This window comes from Urocampus carinirostris, chromosome 19 (genome assembly GCF_059441175.1).
Source record: "Urocampus carinirostris isolate Australia breed hairy pipefish chromosome 19, RoL_Ucar_1.0, whole genome shotgun sequence".
Lineage (NCBI taxonomy): Eukaryota > Metazoa > Chordata > Actinopteri > Syngnathiformes > Syngnathidae > Urocampus > Urocampus carinirostris.
Window position 1 is genome coordinate 25,416,401 of NC_142367.1, and position 22,727 is coordinate 25,439,127.

The following is a 22,727-nucleotide window of genomic DNA, read 5'->3' on the forward strand; positions in this document are numbered from 1 at the left end:
GTTGTTTTAAAGCTGAATTTTGAAGCATTTTTGTAGTATTACTGTACTTTTTTGTAGTATTGATGTAGTATTTCTGCAGTGTTTGCATAGTAGTTTGTACATTGTTGTTTCAAAGCTGAATTTTGAAGCATTTTTGTAGATTACTATAGTTTTTTTGTAGTGTTGTTGTAGTATTTCTGCAGTGTTTGCATAGTAGTTTGTACATTGTTGTTTCAAAACTGAATTTTGAAGCATTTTTGTAGTATTACTATAGTTTTTTTGTAGTATTGAGTAGTATTTCTGCAGTATTTCCATGGTAGTAATTTGTACATTGTTATTTTGAAGCATTTTTGTAGTATTACTGTAGTTTTTTTTGGAGTATTGATGTAGTATTTCTGCAGTATTTCCATAGTAACAATTTGTAATTTGACCATTGATGTTTTAAAGCTGAGTTTTGAAGCGCTTTGGAGTATTACTGTAGTTGTACTTTTTTGTATTTTTGTAGTATTTCTGCAGTCAGACTTCAGTAACATTTTTTTTTTTTTTTGTAGTATTAATGTAGTATTTCTGCAGTATTTCCATAGTAATAACGTATACATTGTTGTTTCAAAGCTGATTTTTCAGCCAATTTTGTAGTATTACTGTAGTTTTTTTGTAGTATTGATGTAATATTTCTGCAGTATTTTCAGAGTAACAATTTGTAATTGGTACATTGATGTTTTAAAGCTGAATTTTGAAGCGCTTATTACTGTAGTTGTACTTTTCTGTATTTTTGTAGTATTTCTGCAGTCGGACTTCAGTAACATTTGTTTTATTTTTGTAGTATGACTATAGTTTTTTTGTAGTATTGAGTATTTCCATGGTAGTAATTTGTACATTGTGGTTTTAAAGCTAAATTTTGAAGCATTTTTGTATTCTCACTGTAGTTTTTTTTGTAGTATTGATGTAGTATTTCTGCAGTATTCCCATAGTCGTAATTTGTACATTGTTGTTTCAAAGCTGAATTTTGAAGCATTTTTGTAGTATTACTGTGGTTGTACTTTTTTATTTTTGTGGAATTTCTGCAGTCTGACTTCAGTAACATTTCTTTTTTCTTTTTGTAAATATTACCGTAGTTTTTTTGTAGTATCCCTGCAGTATTTCCATAGTAACAATTTGTAATTTGTACATTGATGTTTTAAAGCTGAATTTTGTAGCATTTTTGTAGTATTACTGTAGAGATTTTTTGTGGTACTTGTATGATAATGTTTCTTTGATTTTAGTTTTGTATTATAGTATTACTTCAGTTATATTTTTAAAGTAGTATTTCTGCAGTGGTATTTTTTTAGTATTTCTATAGTAGTATTCTTGTTGTATGTTTTTAGTGTTTTGTAATATATCTGTAGTTGTAATTTTGTAGTATGTCTGCAGTAGTATTTTTGTAGTGTTTCGATAGTATTAATTTGTAAAATTTTTGTCGTATTTTTAAAGCAAAATGTTGTCATATTTTTGTAGTATTACTGTATTTCTATTTAAGTAGTATTTCTGGAATAGTATTTTCGTATTATAGTATTTGTAGTGGGATTTTTGTGGTGTTTCTGCAGTAGTATTTCGTAGCTGTTTCCATAGTATTTTAGTAGTAATTGTGCGGTATTTACATAGTAGCAGTTTACAGTATTTATTTTGTATTTTGGGATATTAGTTTTGTTGTATTTTTGTAGTATTCCTTTTGTAATATTTCCGGAGTAAATGAAAATGCTTTTGTATATATTATTATTGTTGTAGTATTTCTGTAGTATTGTTTCCAAATGAAACCAAAATGATGTTAGGTGCCTGCTTTAAAACACTGAATTTGCTATTTAGTCTTGAAGTAGTTTTGTAGTATTTTTTTTAATATTTCCTTTTTATCTCTCTCTCTCTCCCTTTTTTTCTGTCAATCTTTACCTCTTTCTTTTGCTTTTTTTCCAGTTTCACCCTTTTTCCTTCTCCCTCTTTCTTTTCTGTCTCTCCTCTCTTTGTTTCTTCCACTTTTCCCTTTCCTTTTACTTTTTCTCTTTCTTGTTTACCGTCCCTTTCTTTTTCTTTTTCTCTCTCCCTTTTCTCTTTTTTTTACCTCCCTCTTTTTCCTCTTTTTCTCTCACTCACTTTTTTCTTTTTTATATCCTTTTCTCACACTTCCCTCCCTCTTTCTCTTACTTATTAATCTCTATTTCCTCATCTCTCCTTTTTTTTCTTCTCATTTTGGGCCTCTTTTTCTACCTTTTTCTTCTTTTACTCTTGCTCTCTCTCTCTCTCCCTTTTTTCTGTCAATCTTTACCTCTTTCTCTTGCTTTTTTCCAGTTTCACCCTTTTTCCTTCTCCCTCTTTCTTTTCTGTCTCTCTCTTCTCTCTTTGTTTTTTCCACTTTTCCCCTTTTATCTTTTCTCTTTCTTGTTTACCTTCCATTTCTTTTTCTCTCTCCCTTTTCTCTTTTTTACCTCCCTCTTTTTCTCCCACTCTCTCACTCACTTTTTCTTTTCTTTTATTTCCTTTTCATCTTACTTCCCTACCTCTTTTTCTTCTCTATTTCCTCATCTCTACTTTTTTGTTCTCTCCTTTTGGGCCTGTTTTTCTACTTTTTTCTTATTTTAATCTTGCTTTCTCTCTCCCTCTCTCTTTCTCTCTCCCTTTCTTTTTGTCAATCTTTACCTCTTTCTCTTGCTTTTTTCCAGTTTCACTCTTTTTCCTTCTCCCTCTTTCTTTTTTGTATCTCTCCTCTCTCTCTTTGTTTCTTGCACCTTTCCCCTTTCTTTTACTTTTTCTCTTTCTCATTTACCTTCCCTTTGTTTTTTTCTCTCTCTCTCTCTCCCTTTCCTCTTTTTTAACTCCCTCTTTTTCCTGTTTTTCTCCCACTCTCTCACTCACTTTTTCTTTTTTTTATTTCATTTTCTCACACTTCCCCCCTCTTTCTCTCATTATTCTCTATTTCTTCATCAATCCTTCTTTCTTCTCTCCTTCTGGGCCTCTTTTCCTCCTTTTTTCTCCTCTTTTACTCTTACTTTCTCGTTTTCTCTTTCCCCCTTTCTTTCTCTCATTCGCTCTCTACTAGTTTTCCTCACGTTGAGTTTTTCCTTGCCCGCATGTTGGTTTTAGATCAGGGGATGGTGTCATTGAGACATTTTGTGATCAAGGGCTTCACAAATGAAGGTGGCTTGACTTAACATGCGGCCCGCGGGCTGAAAACGAGGCCTTTCGGGGGCAATGAGTTTGACACCTCGCTTGAAATCCAAACCGGGACTAACTGCAAAACTCCAAATGGCCTCCAGAGGGCGACGTGCCCGACGGCCGACAACGTCAACGGCGAGAACTTGTACTCCTTCGCCTTCAGCGACTTCCCCGTCTCCGAGTTCGACCTGATCAAGGCCGGCATCCGTATGTTCTTCGAGTTGGGCGTGGTGGAGAAGTTCAAAGTCCCCGCCGAGGTGAGCGCCGCGCCGGTTTCTCTTCTCCCTTAGCGAAGGGGGAGGCGAGACGTGCGGAATTCACTCCTATTGTGTACGGCCCCCCAGACGCTGACCCGGTGGATGTACACCGTGCGGAAGGGCTACCGGGCCATTACCTACCACAATTGGAGGCACGGCTTCAACGTGGGACATACCATGTTCTGCCTGCTTCAGGTACAACCAAATACTACAGATACTTGTCAAAATACATGACAAAATACATAAACAAATACACGTCCCTCCCTTTTTTTCTCTTGTACCGTAAATTCTGGACGATAGAGCGCACCTGATTATAAGCCGCACCCACCGCATTTTAAGAGGAAAACCGATTTTGTACATACACAAGCCGCACCTGTATATAAGCCGCATGCGCCCACATTTAACCCAAACACAAAATGAACCCAAACCCGACTTCAAGTCCCACGATTGAAACTGAATGTCCTTCATTAAAGTCCACAGTCCAAAAATCACAGCCGGCAAAATGAACGGAAAATGATACCGGTATTTAAGGTTTGATGCAGACCTGCAGAGTCCGGGTCCCGTTGAAAGTAATCCAAGGAAAAAAGTGTATATTTCCAAAGGTAAGGGTGGGAAAAATATATATCCACTATTGTCCTCTGTGTCTGTCCCTCCCCTTTAGCCGTCCCCACTTAAACTCGGCACCCCGCGTTTGTTCTGCCCCTCCTTTTTCATTCGCCTGTGCAAAACATATCAGAATAAGTGTCTAAAATAAATATATGACAAAAATATACAGTTGCAAATACATATTCTACACGGGTTACACATATTTACAAAGAAAGACGGTACACCCAGAGAGTTTTCAAAGCTTTAATAATAATAATATAACTTTCATCCCAAACCATGCCTGTGACAGGGCAGTTAATGGTAGCATCACTGAATAAGCCGCAGGGTTGAAAGTTAGAGAATAAAGTAGCGGCTTATAGTCCAGAATTTACGGTACTATGTCTTTCTTCCCCCCTCTCTCTATTTCTCTCTTTCTCTTAAATCCACTGTGCGATTTTGACCACCAATGAGTCTGACACCCCTTCACTACACCTTACACTGACATCTAGTGGTTAAATAATAGACACAGTTCTTTAAGATAGTCAAATGTCCCTCGAGCCATACTTTGGACACCGCGATCTTCGTCTTTGTTTTTCTGGGATGACGTTAAACTCCGTCATGACTCCAAATCCTAAAGTAGTCCAGCCACAAACATTTTGAGGATAATCAAGATGCTAAATGGTAAATGGTCTGCATTTCTATTGCACTTTTCAAGTTAATCAAGACCTTCCAAAGCTCTTTACAATGTGCTTTACACTTACCTATTCACACACACACTCACACACCAATAGGGAGTCAGCCTCCAAACGATTTGAGGATAATCAAGATGCTAAATGGTAAATGGTCTGCATTTCTATAGCGTTGTTCAAGTCAATGAAGACCTGCCAAAGGGCTTTACAATGTGCTTCACACTTACCCATTTACACACAAACTCACACACCAATAGAGAGGCAGCCTCCAAACATTTTGAGGATAATCAAGATGGTAAATGGTCTGCATTTCTATAGCGCTTTTCAAGTCAATGAAGACCTCCCAAAGCGCTTTACAATGTGCTTCACACTTTACCCCTTCACTCACACACCTATAGCGGCCATGAAGCCATGCATTATTGGTAAAAAAAATGTTCTCACAGTACGTAATGATGTCGATTGGAGGCACATTCTCAAGTACAGAACATTAGGCAAATTTCTCACTTCTTTGGATTTTTAACAAGTTCAGCAACTTCAAACACCATCACCTGATCCTGGTGGTCTCAGATATCTGAGGCATGATCTGGTCAAGCGTTCCGGGTCTGTTTAAAATGAGGAGCTGATCAATAATTCGTCCTCATCTACTCCTAACTGACTGACTTACCGCGCGGCCATACGGGCCTGCACTGCGGCACAGCAAACAGGATAAAGACCGGGAATCGAACCCGGAACCCACAGAATCAAATCCAATCGCTAGGTATTCGTATAGTACTTTTCAGACAGCGAATTGCAGCGAAGAATGTGCAGTACATGAATTTGAATATGAGAAAGAAAAGAAAAAGAAAAGGGGGATCTTTTCGAAGCGACCCTCTTGCTGCTGCTCGCTCCCTTGAGAAGAAGATGAGGAGGGGGAACGACCAATGATGCTGAGTCTCGCTCTCTCGGTTTGCATTGGCGCAACCTGCTAGTCTGTGTAAAGCTTATATAGCAGTCTAAATTTATATTTTCCCCCAAAAAAACTCATCACGTAGCTAAACCCCTGGTAACAAAAGTGAGTGCACCCTTAAGTGAAAGTTCCTAAAGTTCATTTTTTCTTGGCTTCATCCTCCTGGACAAGGATTTCACCAGAATTGCTCTTCCACTCCTCCATGACAACATGACTGAGCTGGGGATTATTCAAGATCTTGTGCTTCTTCTCCACCTTCCGCTCGAGCTTGCCCTTTACCCTAAGCCTGTTTAGAAAAGCCTTGGTCATCTTAGAAGGGGTCATTGTCGGACTGGAACATTGCCTCGTGACCCAGTTTCAGGAGGGAGGGGATTAGTCGTTGCTCCACAGTGCACGCTTGAGTTTGTGTTCCCCTTCATGAAATGCAACTCCAGTTGCACTCACGCAGCCCCAAGCCATGATATTCCCAACACCATGCTCGACACAAACACGTTTGCACTCCCCACATCATTCTTCTTCTCGCGTTTGTTTTTCCAGACGGGGAAGCTGAGGAGGTATTACTCGGACTTGGACGCTTTCGCCATGGTGGCCGCCGCCTTCTGCCACGATATCGACCACAGAGGCACAAACAACCTCTACCAGACCAAGCAAGTCTAAAATCGGCGCCATGTTGGTTTTTTCAAAAAAGGGGGACGTATGCGAGTGGTGTAGATCCGATGAGAAAATGTTTTGAGGTGGGGGAGGAGGCTGGTGAGATTTCGCAGAGAGCGACCTGGGTGAGGGAGTAGCTGTGAGACGGTTAAGTTATAAGTGAAGATGGCCGCTCGTATCAAATCCTATGAGCTGAGAAAGAAAAAGAGCGGTAGACAAAGAAAGAAAGGGAGAAAAGGAGAGAGAACAAGGGGGAGAGAGTGCTAAAGAAAGGGGAAGAGAGAGAGAAGAGATTGAGAGAGGGAGAAAAAGGGATTGTGAGAGAGAAAGAAAAGAAGCGAGAGAAATAAAGGGAGAAAGAAAAGAAGTAACAGAGAAAAAAGGGAATAGAAAAAATGAAAGGGGGAGGGAAAAAGAGAGTATAAAAAGACAGAGGTAGACAAAGAAAGGGAGAAAAAGAGAGAACAAGGGAGAGAGAGAAGAAATTGAGAGAGGGAGAAAAAAGGGATTGTGAGAAAGAAAATAAGCAAGAAATAAAGGGAGAAAGAAAAGAAGTAACAGAGAAAAAAGGGAATAGAAAAAAAGAAAGTGGGTGGGTGGGAAAAAGAGAAAGAATAAAAAGTCAGCGGTAGACAAAGAAAGAAAAGGAGAAAAAGAGAGAGAACAGAGGAGAGAGAGTGCTAAATAAAGAGTAAGAAAGAAAGGGGAAGAGAGAGAGAATAGTTTTAGAGAGGGAGAAAAAAGGGATTCTGAGAAAGAAAATAAGCAAGAAAGAAAGGGAGAAAGAAAAGAAGTAAGAGAAAAAAGGGAATGGAAAAAAGAAAGTGGGAGGGAAAAAGAGAGAGAATAAAAAAAGAAAGAATAAAAAGACAGAGGTAGACAAAGAAAGAAAAGGAGAAAAAGAGAGAGAACAGAGGAGAGAGTGCTAAAAAAGAGTAAGAGCGAAAGAAAGAACGAAAGGGGAAGAGAGAGAAGAGATTGAAAGTGGGAGGGAAAAAGAGAGAATGACAAGAGAAAGAATAAAAAGACAGATGAAGACAATAAAAGGGAGAAAAAGAGAGTGAACAAGGGAGAGAGAGTGCTAAAGAAAGAGTAAGAGAGAAAGAAAGAAAGAAAGAAAGGCGAAGAGAGAGAGAAGAGATTGAGAGAGGGAGAAAAAAGGGATTGTGAGAAACAAAATAAGCGAGAGAAATAAAGGGAGAAAGAAATGAAGTAACAGAGAAAAAAAGAAAGTGGGAGGGAAAAAGAGAGAGAATAAAAAGAGAAAAAATAAAAAGACAGTGGTAGACAAAGACAGAAAAGAAGAAAAAGAGCAGTGGTGTCAAACTCATTTTAGCTGGGGGGCTACGAGCTTGGGAAAAAACACCCTCGCAGGGGTTCAACTACTAGGTTAAAGAGAAAGAAAGAAAGAAAGAAAGAAAGGGAGGTAGAGAAAGAAAGGGAGAGAAGAAAAGAGAAAGACTAAGAAATGGAGTGAGAAAAAGAGAAAGTGAAACTCATTTTAGCTCCAGGGCCACATGCTACAAAAAGAAACCCTCGCGGGGGCCAGACTAGTAGAAAGAGAAAGAAAAAGAAAGGGGGGAAAGAGAGAGCAAGAGAAAAAGAGGAAAAGAGGCCCAGAATGAGAGAAGAAAAAGGAGAGATGAGGAAAGAAAGATTGTTTAAGAGAGAAAGAGAATAAAAAGTAAGAGGAAAAGCGGGAGGGAAGAGTGAGAAAAGGAAATAAAAAAAAGAAAGTGAGTGAGAGAGTGGGAGAAAATGAGGAAAAAGAAGGAGGTAAAAAAGAGAAAAGGGAGCGATAGAGAGAAAAAGAAAGGGAAGGTAAACGAGACAAAGGAAAGGAAAGGGGAAAAGTGGAAGAATCAAAGAGAAGAGAGTGGCAGAAAAGGAAAAGAGGGAAAAACTAGAGTGAAACTGGAAAAAGTAGCAAGAGAAAGAGGTAAAGATTGACAGAAAGAAAGAGAAAGGGAGGGAGAGAAAGAAAGAAGAGATGAGGGAAGACAGATTGTTTAAGAGAGAGAATAAAAAGGAAGAGAAAGAAGGAGAGAAGTGTGGGAAAAGGATATAATAAAAAAAGAAAAAGTAAGTGAGAAAAAGAGGAAAAATAGGGATGTAAAAAAAGAAAAAAGGGAGGGAAAGAGAGTAAAAGAAAGGGAAGGGAAGCGAAAAAGAGAAAAAGTAAAAAAAAAAGGAGAAAAGAAATGAAGACAGAGAAGAGAGTGACAGAGGAAAAGGAGATTAAGAAAGAGAGAAGGAAAAAGAAAGAGTGAAACTGTAAAAAAAGAGGTCAACATCGACAGAAAGTAAGAAAGGGAGGGAGAGAAAAAGAGTGAAAGAACCAGGGAGTGAGGGAAAAAAAGGGCAAAGAAAGAAGACAATAAGAGAGAAAGAACAGGGGAAGAAAGAACAAAGAAAAAGAAAAAACAAAAATGTCTTCCTCCTCCTTTCCAGGAGCGCCTCGCCCCTGGCCAAGCTCCACGGTTCCTCCATCATGGAGCGCCACCACCTGGAGTACAGCAAGACCCTCATGGGCGAGGAGGTGCCGTCTTCTTACTCGTCCCCGACCGCCGTTCCCGTCTGACCTTCTTCTTCTTCTTCTTCTTCTTTTTTCAGACTCTCAACATTTTCTGCAACCTTCAGAAGCGGCAGTTCGAGACCGTGCAGCACCTCTTTGACGTCTGCATCATCGCCACCGATCTGGCGCTTTACTTCAAGTGAGTTCCGGCGTTTTTCCAGGACTTTCAAAATAAAACTTGTAAGTAGCTCCTCGACATACAAACTCGTCACTTGAAGCCTAAAAAGAACTAAACTAAACGCGAAAACCTTTGCCAGTTTGTTTTTTTAGACGTCGTGAAAGAGTTGTAAATGTTTGACTCCAAAAGTCAAATGAATGGTGCTTTTCCTGGATTTTCAAAATAAAACTTCAAAATAGCTCCTCGACACATGAACTCGTCGTCACTTGAAGCCTAAAAAGAACTAAACCTTGTATTTGACACATTTTCCAAAATGATCATTCTGAGATGGCCAGTTCACAACGCAAAAACCTTTGCCAGTTTGTTTTTTTTTAGATGTCGTGAAAGAGTTGTAAATGTTTGACTCCAAAAAGTCAAATCAATAGTGCTTTTCCTGGACTTTCAAAATAAAACTTCAAAATAGCTCCTCAACACACGAACTCGTCACTTGAAGCCTAAAAAGAACTAAACATCGTATTTGACACATTTTCCAAAGTGACCGTTCGGAGACGGCCAGTTCACAACGCGAAAACCTTTGCCAGTTTGTTTTTTTAGACATTGTGAAAGAGTTGTAAATGTTTGACTCAAAAAATTCAAATCAATGGTGCTTTTCCTGGATTTTCAAAATAAAACTTCAAAATAGCTCCTCGACACACGAACTCGTCACTTGAAGACTAAAAAAAACTAAACATTGTATTTTACACAATTTCCAAAGTGACCGTTCGGAGACGGCCAGTTCACAACGCGAAAACCTTTGCCAGGTTGTAATTTTAGACATTGTGAAAGAGTTGTAAATGTTTGACTCCAAAAGTCAAACCAATGGTGCTTTTCCTGGACTTTTCAAAATAAAACTTCAAAATAGCTCCTTGACAGACTAACTCGTCACTTGAAGAGAGAGAAGGCGTAAACGAATAAATATAATTGTTTTTGAGACAAATTGAATCTAAAATTGAAAAAAAAGTGAGTGAGAGAGTGAGAGAAAAAGAGGAAAAAGAGGGAGGTTAAAAAAGAGAGAAGAGTGAGAAAGACAGAAAAAGAAAGGGAAGGTAAGCGAGAAAGAGAAAAAGTAAAAGAAAGAAAGGAGAAAAGTGGAAGAAACAAAGAGAGAGTGACAGAAGAAAAGGAGAGATTAAGAAAGAGAGAGAAGGAGTAAACGAATAAATATAATTGTTTTTGAGACAAATTGAATCCAAAATTGAAAAAAGGGTGAGTGAGAGAGTGGGAGAAAAAGAGGAGGTTAAAAAAAGAGAGAAGAGTGAGAAAGACAGAAAAAGAAAGGAAAGGTAAGCGAGAAAGAGAAAAAGTAAAAGAGAGGAAAAAAGTGGAAGAAACAAAGTAAGAGGAGAGTGACAGAAGAAAAGGAGGGATTAAGAAAGAGAGAGAAGGAGTAAACGAATAAATATAATTGTTTTTTGAGACAAATTCAATCCAAAATTGAAAAAAAAGTGAGTGAGAGAGTGGGAGAAAAAGAGGAAAAAGAGGGAGGTAAAAAAAGAGAAAAGGGAGAGAAAGAGAGAAAAAGAAAGGGAAGGTAAGCGAGAAAGAGAAAAAGTAAAAGAAAGAAAGGAGAAAAGTGGAAGAAACAAAGAGAGTGACAGAAGAAAAGGAGGGATTAAGAAAGAGAGAGAAGGAGTAAACGAATAAATATATTTGTTTTTGAGACAAATTCCGTACGAAGGATAAAGTTTTTTTCAGACTGTTTTGATCAGACACACAAATCTCTTAATTGCGGCACAATGTGTTACTTTCCTTTCCTGGACATTTCCCCGCCGATTTTTTTTTTTTTTAAAAAATGTAAGAAACAAGTTTGTTTTCACGTCGGCCATTTTGATCTTCCCGTCCCGCAGGAAGAGAACCATGTTCCAAAACATCGTGAACGCCACCGAACCCATGACGGACGAGAAGGAAGCCACCAGCTACATCTCCAACAACCCCACCAGGAAGGAAATCGTCATGTAAGCGTCCCGACCCCGACACTATTTTTGTCCGTTTTTTTCCCCGTCGGATGACATCGTGATTTCCAGGGCGATGATGATGACCGGCTGCGACTTGTCGGCTATCACCAAACCCTGGGAAGTCCAGAGCAAGGTGGGTGGTCTCGCTAGCCTTCTAGCTAAAGTCTCATCGGATTTCTGTGGAAAAAAAAAAAAAAAAAAAAAAAATTACCGTAATTCCCCAACTATAAGGCACGCCCAAAAATCCCGTCCGGAAATTTGAAACTGCGCCCAAGTGAATTCCGTCGAATTATTCTTCGTTGAGCCTTCTCTTTCTCGTTCTTCCCTCTCGATCTCCGATCTTCTCTCGACCCTTTTCTCTCCCAAGCTGGCTTGCCGGCTCCTCCCTTGGGCGGGCCGGGAACGCCCATGTGGGGCTCCACCTTGTCGCCTCGATGTCTAGACCCCGAGCGATTATCAAATCAGTGCCTGGCCTTCTCCGTCAGAGTCCTGTTATCAACAGAACTAAACAAAACATTCGCATTCGGATCGGGGTGACCTGTCGTTGAACTTAAGCCTTCTCTGTGAAAAATCTCCATTGCATTCAATAAATGTAACTTGTATAAAATCCTTTATAGTAAAATGAATAAAGTAGTATCAGTATCTGATATCTACGATATTTACGTTCAGTAACAGTACCTGTACGTACAATTTCCAATGTATAAATTCGATAAAGGCGAAAAACTAGAAATACGTTGTACATTATGAACATTTCAAGATAAACTGGTAAAAAAAAATCATTGCTCTACAAACTCAAATCGAGATGCACGATCCAACTTTTTTTTTTTTTAGCAAACTTTTGAATTGCAGATACTAGTACATAAGTTTTCCTTCCCCACAAAATATTTACCTAATTTGTAGTTTTGTAGTTCTTCATATAAGCTAGTACCGATACCAGCCAAGATTTTGACTACTAACAGCTTAGAATAGTATCCGACAACCCCTGATTTTAGTATCTTTTTTCGGTACACTAATACGTAGTTTTCGGGAAAATGTAATGTATCGCTAAAGTACTCATGTCATCAGCATCTCGTATCGGTATTCGTGAGATCTGAAGTAAATACTCATATCTGTAACGTTCTGAAACAAAGCGGTATCAAACATTCCGAGAAAGAACATGTGAAAACCGGAACACACGTGGGCTAAGAACAGAGCCCTGTGGAACTCCTGCTCCAATTTCTTGTTGCCAGGCAGAATTTTTGGGACTTTATCACTGTGAGGATTGTACTTGTGTGTGTTTTCAGGTAGCATTGATGGTCGCCGCTGAATTCTGGGAGCAGGGAGATTTGGAGAGGACGGTTTTGGACCAGCAACCCATTGTATGTCTCCGAATTGTCCTCCTTTTATTCCTTTGATTCATTTTTTCAAAATCTTTCCTTCCAGCCCATGATGGACAGGAACTGTGCCGAGCAGCTACCCAAGATGCAGTGCGGTTTCATCGACTTTGTGTGCTCGTTTGTGTACAAGGTAATGAGTTCGTTATACAAAGTAGTAGTACTACTTTAATTTAGATGTATAATATTAAATAACATTATAAATGAGTGTACATATAAAGTAACAATTGCATTTTATTTACCATCAGTGTGACGTGATTTGAGCTGGTCAAGGGGAGTTAAAGGGTGGATGCGCAGGGGGAAAAGGCACATTAAAATCAACACTGATTTTAATACTTCCACTTGCAAGGATTGTTATGCAGTGACTAATTCATATAGTACGCTCTGGAAGTTTTTATGAAGCAAACAATATCCTGAACTGAACGAAGAGAGGAAAGCATTGTGGGAGTGAGTTCAGCCAAAAGTATAGATGCATTTTCATGATGCTGAGATGGAAGAAAGGGAAAAAAGAGAGAGAGAGAGGGAGAATAAAGAGAGAAAGACATGGAGAATAGAAAAAGACAGGGACAGTAAAAAGAGATAACAAGGGAGGCAGAGAGTGAGAGAGAAAGGGAGAGATAAAGAAAGGGAAAGAGTAACAGAGGGGAAAAAGAGAGTAAGAGAGAAAGCAAAGAGGTAATAGAAAGAAAGTGAAAGGGGAAAAGAGAGAGGAGGAATAAAGAAAAAAGATGGGGAGAATAGAAAGAGAGAGAGTGCAAAAGAAAGGGTAAAAGTAAAGAAAGGACAGTAAAAAGAGAATAAAAGAGAGGTACAGAGTGAGAGAGAGAAAAGGAGAGAAAGAAAATAATAAAGAGAAAGAGTAACAGAGGGGAAAAGAAGAGTGTAAGAGAGAAAGCAAAGAGGTAACAGAAAGGGAGAAAGAAAACAAGAGGTAGACAAAGAAAGAAAGGGAGAAAAAGAGTGCTAAAGAAAAAGAGAAAGAGAGAAAGAAAATGAGCAAGAGAAAGAGAGAGAGAATAAAGGGAGAAAGAAAAGAAGTAACAGAAAAAGGGAATAGAAAGAAAGTGGGAGGGAAAAAGAGAGAATAAAAAGAGAGAAAGAGAATAAAAAGAGGGAACAAGGGAGAGAAAGAGCAAGAGAAAGAAAGAGGGAGAAAAGAGATTGCGAGAGAAAGAAAATAAGAAAGAGAAAGAAAGAGAAATAAAGGGAGAAAGAAAAGAAGTAACAGAGAAAAAAGGAATAGAAAGAACGTGCTAGGGAGAAAAAGAGAGAATAAAAAGAGAGAAAAATAATAAAAAGAGAGAAAGATAAAGAAAGAGAGGGAACAAGGGAGAGAGTGCTAAAGAGAAAGAGCGAGTAAGAGAGAGAAAGAAAATAAGCAAGAGAAAGAGAGAAATATAGGCAGAAAGAAAAGTACAGAGAAAGGAAATAGAAAGAAAACGAAGGAGGAAAAGAGAGAGGGAGAATAAAAAGACAGAGGTGGACAAAAAGAGAACACAGAGTAAGATGGAGAACAAAAGAAAGGGAAAAAGACAGAGAGAGATCGAGCAAAGGAGATTCACCTACTTTTCATTTTCGTTGTTAGATGAAATGCCCCGCTTCAGTCCATTCTTAGGAACCCGGCATTAATGCCTTCTCTCCCTTCCGCGTTTCTCTCAGGAGTTCTCGCGCTTCCACAAGGAAATCCAACCTATGTTCGACGGGCTCAACAACAACCGCGCTCACTGGAACGAGCAGGCCGAAGTCTACAACGCCAAGATGAAAGCCATCGAGGACGAGAAGAAGAAACTGGAGGAGGAGGAGGCCAGGAGAGGTAAGCCCCCGTGTCCCCCGGCACAGGGACCCCTCGAGTGGCGCTGTTGATGGGCACCGGTCCCGTTCTTTCTCGTCATTGTACGACGAAATCGGAGGGTTTCTCCTTTCAGTGTCAGAAAGCGTCGGGTATCCTCGAGTTGAGACAGGTCTTTGAGACGATTCCAAGACAACCGTAGCTCAAGGTCACCTGTTGGGTGAGAGACGGGCTCGGCAGGGGTAGTTTGAAAGTCGTAAGTCCCTACCCGGACCCAATAACAAGTCACAAAGCATCCACTCGTGATCACTGTTTTTTCGCGTTCTTCTGCATCTAACAGATGGATTTATTCGCAATGCTAAGCCGCTAAAAGCTAGCTGGACTCGTGCGCCCGCCCCTTTATTTGACTGACAGCATACAACAGCCTATCACAGTCAAGCTCAGAGACCTTCATCATGTGCGAATTCAAGCACTTTCAGAGCCAATTTTCCAGAATCTCCAGGACCTCAGTCTTGAACACCATACAAACTAATGCCAAATGCCGTTAGTCACAAGGGAAGAAGTAAGGCAGCGGCGAAGCGAATCCACTCGAGCAGACTTGTTTCGGTTTTACGAATGCGCGGTCGATGGAGTCAGACTGCCGGGTGACACGGCAACAATTTCAATCATTTACAAGCACTTCATCCTAAATTCAAGGACTTTTCAAACACATCTATTGATTTCTTTGTTTTTTTTCGTTCTGTTTCTCAGCCGGCGGCGGAGACGGGAAGTCCAAAACATGCACCATCTGCTAAAATCCTTTCGACAGTTCAGTACGGACTACAGCCGGACTGCTTCAAGCTTTTCGTCGGATTCTTCCCGGTTACTCGGTCTCGTCACGATTTTTTTTTTTTTTTTTTTTTTGTAGTCCCACCTAGCTCCACCAGGATTAGCATCCCGACTATCTAAAACCGAAAACTCCGAGGATTTAACGACGGGATCCATTTTTCTCAGGAGAGACCAATTTTTCGAGGACGCCGTTCGTGGACTTGATGAAGATGCTCGCTAGCCGGTTAGCATTTTTGTAGTTTTATGACCACAGCTTGTTTTATTTTTTTAAATCACTCTAAAGTTTATAGGAGGTTGTGTTCTTCATTCCGGTTGACTTGATTCTTCATGTGCAATAAATCGTCCGTAAAGGGACATGGTGTGTTATTTATCACCTCCTGGTGGTGTAAAAGAAAACTACATTCCTTAAAAAAACAGTATTGATTTGAATGATAAGCAAGAATACACAGAATGTCATAAAAGCGAGTGTCAGTAGTTTGTATTGTGCTTTTAAGCACTCGTTATCAGTTACGCGACATTACACAGTGCCCCTTTAAAAAAATATATTGATTTAAACAATAGACACTAATACACAAACTGATTGTATAGTTTTAGTCACTTTGATGTCTCCGTAGTTTGTATTCCCCCTTGTGCTTTTTAGCACTCGTTATCAGTTACGCGACATTACACAGTGCCCCTTTAATAAAAAATATTGATTTAAACAATAGACACTAATACTCAAACTGATTGTATAGTTTTGGTCACTCTGATGTCTCCGTAGTTTGTATTCCCCCTCGTGCTTTTTAGCACTCGTTATCAGTTACACGACATTACACAGTGCCCCTTTAATAAAAAATATTAATTTAAACAATAGACACTAATACTCAAATTGATTGTATAGTTTTGGTCACTTTGATGTCTCTGTAGTTTGTATTCCCCCTTGTGCTTTTTAGCACTCGTTATCAGTTACACGACATTACACAGTGCCCCTTTAATAAAAAATATTGATTTAAACAATAGACACTAATACACAAACTGATTGTATAGTTTTGGTCACTTTGATGTCTCTGTAGTTTGTATTCCCCCTTGTGCTTTTTAGCACTCGTTATCAGTTGCACTACATAATGCAGCGACATCTTGTCGAACGATCGGCCATTTTGTGTGGGTCTTACATGTAGCTGGCCAAAATATGCCTGTTTAAAATGAACTGTTGACTAAAAAAGCACTTTTGTGATTTTATAGCACTCTTTTTCAATCAAGCTACAGAATACAGCGACATCTAGTGGTCAAATATATAACGATGCCACGATTTATAGAAGCACAAAATACACAAAATACCATACCATCTTGCTGCTACGGGAACCCCAAAAACTCGAAAACCTTGAGAAAAATGAGAAAAATCTTTAGTTTTTTTTTTTGGTCTCTTTAAGTCTACTTAGTTTGTATTCTTCCTCTTGCTTTTTAGCACTCTTTTTCGGTCGTGCTACACAAACGCAGCGCCAACTAGTGGTCAAAAAATACTACACCGTCCCTTTAAAATAGGACACTAAAAGTTGGTATTTGTACTTACTCAAGAACCATGACACCCATTTAGCATTAGCATATTAGCATCGTGGACAATTTTAATGAAGTTTTTGTGTAAAATGTTTTTTGTCACTCTACTTCTGATACAATACTTTTGAGTATTTACCGTAATTTCTGGACTATAAGGGGCAACAGATTATACGATGCAAAAAAAATTCGTCATATAATGGGGCAGTACCGTGGTTAGAAATACAGTAATTACAGGATAAAACCTAATGCCTTTTCCTACGTTATCTACGTCACTAGTGGTCCAGGGATCACACAGTGGATTTAGGTTTAATACTTTTAATATTATTATTGTGATTATCACTATTATTTCTGTCTTTCAGGCCGATTTTCTAATTGTTCTCTGGTACCATGAGTAAAAACGGTTTAAAGGCCTTTTCGTATGTAATCATCACGACCGGTGGTTGGTATCGGGTGCTCTCACTGCCGGGTTCGATTCCCTCTGCATCCGATGTTTTGAGAAAAAGTCATCTTTTACCGTAAATCCTCTTATACGACGCGCAAGTGTGTGTTGGCGATACGTGGAGTCGACCCGACGGCGTCATCGTTCGGGTTCAAGTCCCGACGCAAATCCCCCTCTTCCTCTCCTTACGCAATGTTTTCCCGTCCAATCAATTAGCCGTCAATCAAACCCGGCTAATCCAATCAGAGGAGCTTTAGCGCTACCTGGAAAAAAAGGGGGAGGGGCCTAAAATGACACGGCGTCCTCTTAGTCCCGCCCACAAATCTATTTTAAGACCCTCTTGCAGTTTTACTCCGGGGTGGACCATCAGGGCCTGCAAGGCTTTCTCTGCTGGCCTAAAAAACACATGAATTATATATAATGAATAAGTTTTGTCTATGAATACTTTAAATCTTTGCTTTAAGGATTATTTTTATACTTTTTATTCTTTGTCACCAAGAAAATTTTAAAGTATATCAAATATAATTTCTGGCTTTTTAACAACACAGCAGCGGGTCATTTTGACCCGAGGACAACACGAGGATTGAACAATTCCAAAAACTTGCGCTCGTTCCAGATGTGTTTACATATTTAAGCATTTAACCAATCACATTCTCGCAATTACTTGTTGCCAGGCTTAGAAATCTGCCCGGAGGCCTTCAGAATTGTTGTTGAAGGCCTCCTGTAGCAAAACATGGGTGTTTTGTAACGCTGTTGGTTTAGCCTATTAGATTTTGAGTTGGCAAAGTGAGGGCCTCCTAGAAGAACTCTGGAAATGTTCACCAGGGGGCGCTAATGCACCGAAGTCTAAAATATATTATTTGAGTAAGTTATAATAGCATTTATTTATTCACTCCACTGTTACAATTTTGGAATTAAAGATCTAGATTTTTTTTTTTTTTTAGCGCAGCAACAAAAAAACTACCAAGTACAAGAATATTTATTTTTTTGCGATTTAAAACACATGATCCCCAAAAAAACACAGTAAACATTGTTTAAAGTATCTACAGATGTACAAAAAGGATCAAATACAAACTAATTTCAACCTTTTTGTAGTAAAAAATCAAAGTCAAAAACAGAATCTCTGATAGGAGCCAGCTTTCGATTGTCGAGGAGTCGGCTCATAGAGGCAATTCGTTCTGGAAGAACTCATCACTGAAGGCTTAGGTGTGAAATCGTTTTGTAGTATTACTTTAGTGTGTTTTTGTAGTATTTCTGTAGTAGTATATTTGTGCTGTTTGTGTAGTATTTCTGTGTTAAAGTATTTTCACTGTACTATTTCTGTAGTATTACCGTAGAAATTTAGGGTTTTGAAGTATTTCTGTAGTAGTATTTTTGTAGTATATCCGTAATGTTTTGGTAGCATTTTTAGAGTATTTTCATTTGTTTTTTTTAATGTAAAGCATACTAATAACTGTTATTGACCACTTAATTTAATATTTAGTTTTGTAGAAATGTTGTAGTATTTTTGTAGTATTTCTGTAGTAGCGATTCTGTATTATAATATTGGTGGAGCAGTATTTTTGTAGTATTTTCATATCAGTATTTTGTACTTTTACAAGAGATGTTTTTTGTAGAATTTTTGCAGGGGTATTTTATGTTATATTTCTGCAGTATTTTGGTAGTATTTCTTTTGTAGTATTTCTGTAGTAGTATTTTTGTAGTATTTCTGTCATAGTATTTCTGTGTAGTATTTTTGTTGTATTTCCATATTAGTATTTGTGTGATATTTTGTAGTATTTTAGTAGTATTACATTTCTGTAATTGTATTTTGTAGTGTACCCTTTGTAGTACTTAGTAGTATTGCCTCAGATGTACTTTTGCATTTCTGTAATAGTATTTTGTAGTACATCCATTGGAGTATGTTTTGTAGGACACAGTAGTAGTATTTTGTAGTATTTCTGTTTTTCTAGTATTTCCATATCAGTATTTTGTAGTTTTACTGCAGATGTTTTTTGTAGAATTTTTGTAGTAGTATTTTTTGTTACATTTCCGTAGGATTTTGGTAGTATTTCTGTTCTATTTATTGCGGCATTTCTATTGTAATTTTCGTAGTTTTTCTTTAGTAGTATATTTTGTAGTATTTCTGTAGTAGTATATCTGTGCATTATTTTTGTTGAATTTCCATGTTGTTATTTGTGTGATATTTTGTAGTATTTTTGTATTATTGGATTTCTGTAATAGTAGTTTGTAGTATACCCATTGGAGTATGTTTGTAGTATTTTTGTAATAGTGTTTTTGTTACATTTCTGTTGTATTTTTTTGTAGTATTTCTGTAGTGGTATTTCTGTGTAGTATTTTTGTTGTATTTCCATATAAGTATTCGTGTGATATTTTGTAGTATTTCTATAGTATTTTTGGATTTCTGTGATCGCATTTTGTAGTATACCCATTGGAGTGTGTTTGTAGTATTTCTGTATTATTTCTGGTGTAGTATTTTAGTTTTGTCGAATTGAGTTGTAGTATTTTGTAGTATTTCCGTACTATGCCTTTTCTCTTTTGAAAAAGGTTTGTAGTAATTTTTTTGTATTTTTGTGCTATTATTACGGTAGTATTTTTGTAGTAGAGACAAAAAGGGATAATGGGGAAAAGGCTGCTCCCATAAAAACACCCAAGAACTTTTCTTATTAGTAGTACTTTAACAACTATTTTGTATATGTATATATATATATATATATATATATATATAGTAAATACTTTATGATATTTTTTGTTCATTGGGCCGGATGAAATACCCTGCCGGGCCGCAGGAGGCCCACGGGCCGTAGTTTGGTCTCCCCGACACAAGCTCTTCTTCTTAGGTCGCATATCGTGCAAAGATCTTAGAGGCCGCAAAGCCGGATCAGCCCGACAGGAAAGAGGATCATGGGATTGATTCTGATCCCTGCCGGCCCGATTCGACGCTTTCAGTTCCGTGTTCGATATCCTGCGAAAGCGTCGCCGTCGCTCCTTGAAAAATTGCCGGCAAATCTGGAACGCCGCGAATAATCCTGGTCTTTAAAGAGACAGTGTGTCAAACTCGACCGCTTTACAGTGTAGAGCAAACGCAAACGAGTGCTAGAAAGCACAAGGGAGAATACAAACTACTGAGACTGTTTGAAAATCAATGTAAGCTTTAGGTTATTCAAACAGGTTTTACATTCCTACTCTGATTTTTTGATTTTCCAATTACCGTAAATTCCGGACTATAGAGCGCACCTGATTATAAGACGCACCCACCACATTTTAAGAGGATAGCTGCTTTTGTACGTACACAAGCCGCACCTGTATATAAGCCGTCTTTTTTTGGGGCATTTTCGACATACTAACCACTTGTGTCTTTTTTGGGACATTTTCGACATACTAACCCCTTACGTTTTTTTCGATATTTTCGACATACTAACCCCTTACGTTTTTTTCAACATTTTCGACATACTAACCCCTTACGTTTTTTTCAATATTTTCGACATACTAACCCCTTACGTTTTTTTCAACATTTTCGACATACTAACCCCTTACGTTTTTTTCAATATTTTCGACATACTAACCCCTTACGTTTTTTTCAATATTTTCGACATACTAACCCCTTACGTTTTTTTCAATATTTTCGACATACTAACCCCTTACGTTTTTTTCAATATTTTCGACATACTAACCCCTTACATTTTTTTCAATATTTTCGACATACTAACCCCTTACGTTTTTTTCAATATTTTCGACATACTAACCCCTTACGTTTTTTTCAATATTTTCGACATACTAACCCCTTACGTTTTTTTCAATATTTTCGACATACTAACCCCTTACATTTTTTTCAATATTTTCGACATACTAACCCCTTACGTTTTTTTCGATATTTTCGACATACTAACCCCTTACGTTTTTTTCAACATTTTCGACATACTAACCCCTTACGTTTTTTTCAATATTTTCGACATACTAACCCCTTACGTTTTTTTCAACATTTTCGACATACTAACCCCTTACGTTTTTTTCAATATTTTCGACATACTAACCCCTTACGTTTTTTTCAATATTTTCGACATACTAACCCCTTACGTTTTTTTCAATATTTTCGACATACTAACCCCTTACGTTTTTTTCAATATTTTCGACATACTAACCCCTTACATTTTTTTCAATATTTTCGACATACTAACCCCTTACGTTTTTTTCAATATTTTCGACATACTAACCCCTTACGTTTTTTTCAATATTTTCGACATACTAACCCCTTACATTTTTTTCAATATTTTCGACATACTAACCCCTTACGTTTTTTTCAATATTTTCGACATACTAACCCCTTACGTTTTTTTCAATATTTTCGACATACTAACCCCTTACGTTTTTTTCAATATTTTCGACATACTAACCCCTTACGTTTTTTTCAATATTTTCGACATACTAACCCCTTACGTTTTTTTCAATATTTTCGACATACTAACCCCTTACGTTTTTTTCAATATTTTCGACATACTAACCCCTTACGTTTTTTTCAATATTTTCGACATACTAACCCCTTACGTTTTTTTCAATATTTTCGACATACTAACCCCTTACGTTTTTTTCAATATTTTCGACATACTAACCCCTTACGTTTTTTTCAATATTTTCGACATACTAACCCCTTACGTTTTTTTCAATATTTTCGACATACTAACCCCTTACGTTTTTTTCAATATTTTCGACATACTAACCCCTTACGTTTTTTTCAATATTTTCGACATACTAACCCCTTACGTTTTTTTCAATATTTTCGACATACTAACCCCTTACGTTTTTTTCAATATTTTCGACATACTAACCCCTTACGTTTTTTTCAACATTTTCGACATACTAACCCCTTACGTTTTTTTCAATATTTTCGACATACTAACCCCTTACGTTTTTTTCAACATTTTCGACATACTAACCCCTTACGTTTTTTTCAACATTTTCGACATACTAACCCCTTACGTTTTTTTCAACATTTTCGACATACTAACCCCTTACGTTTTTTTCAATATTTTCGACATACTAACCCCTTACGTTTTTTTCAATATTTTCGACATACTAACCCCTTACGTTTTTTTCGATATTTTCGACATACTAACCCCTTACGTTTTTTTCGATATTTTCGACATACTAACCCCTTACGTTTTTTTCAATATTTTCGACATACTAACCCCTTACGTTTTTTTCAATATTTTCGACATACTAACCCCTTACATTTTTTTCAATATTTTCGACATACTAACCCCTTACGTTTTTTTCAATATTTTCGACATACTAACCCCTTACGTTTTTTTCAATATTTTCGACATACTAACCCCTTACGTTTTTTTCAATATTTTCGACATACTAACCCCTTACGTTTTTTTCAATATTTTCGACATACTAACCCCTTACGTTTTTTTCAATATTTTCGACATACTAACCCCTTACGTTTTTTTCAATATTTTCGACATACTAACCCCTTACGTTTTTTTCAATATTTTCGACATACTAACCCCTTACGTTTTTTTCAATATTTTCGACATACTAACCCCTTACGTTTTTTTCAATATTTTCGACATACTAACCCCTTACGTTTTTTTCAATATTTTCGACATACTAACCCCTTACGTTTTTTTCAATATTTTCGACATACTAACCCCTTACGTTTTTTTCAATATTTTCGACATACTAACCCCTTACGTTTTTTTCAACATTTTCGACATACTAACCCCTTACGTTTTTTTCAACATTTTCGACATACTAACCCCTTACGTTTTTTTCAATATTTTCG

The 22,727-nt window shown here is 37.6% G+C and overlaps 1 protein-coding gene across 1 annotated transcript in view; it reads left to right on the forward strand.

Annotated features, from left to right (window-relative positions):
* pde6c (phosphodiesterase 6C, cGMP-specific, cone, alpha prime) overlaps positions 1-15,321 on the forward strand; it is a 42,912-nt gene extending 27,591 nt beyond the window's left edge. Inside the window, exons 12-22 of the mRNA XM_088323133.1 lie at positions 3,264-3,419; positions 3,507-3,614; positions 6,177-6,286; positions 8,742-8,829; positions 8,904-9,004; positions 10,870-10,977; positions 11,047-11,110; positions 12,261-12,335; positions 12,400-12,483; positions 14,010-14,163; positions 14,890-15,321. Coding sequence (XP_088179259.1) covers positions 3,264-3,419; positions 3,507-3,614; positions 6,177-6,286; positions 8,742-8,829; positions 8,904-9,004; positions 10,870-10,977; positions 11,047-11,110; positions 12,261-12,335; positions 12,400-12,483; positions 14,010-14,163; positions 14,890-14,933 — 1,092 coding nt within the window. The 3' untranslated portion in view covers positions 14,934-15,321. The remainder of the gene's footprint in view (positions 1-3,263; positions 3,420-3,506; positions 3,615-6,176; positions 6,287-8,741; positions 8,830-8,903; positions 9,005-10,869; positions 10,978-11,046; positions 11,111-12,260; positions 12,336-12,399; positions 12,484-14,009; positions 14,164-14,889) is intronic.
* The last annotated feature ends 7,406 nt before the right edge of the window (positions 15,322-22,727 follow it).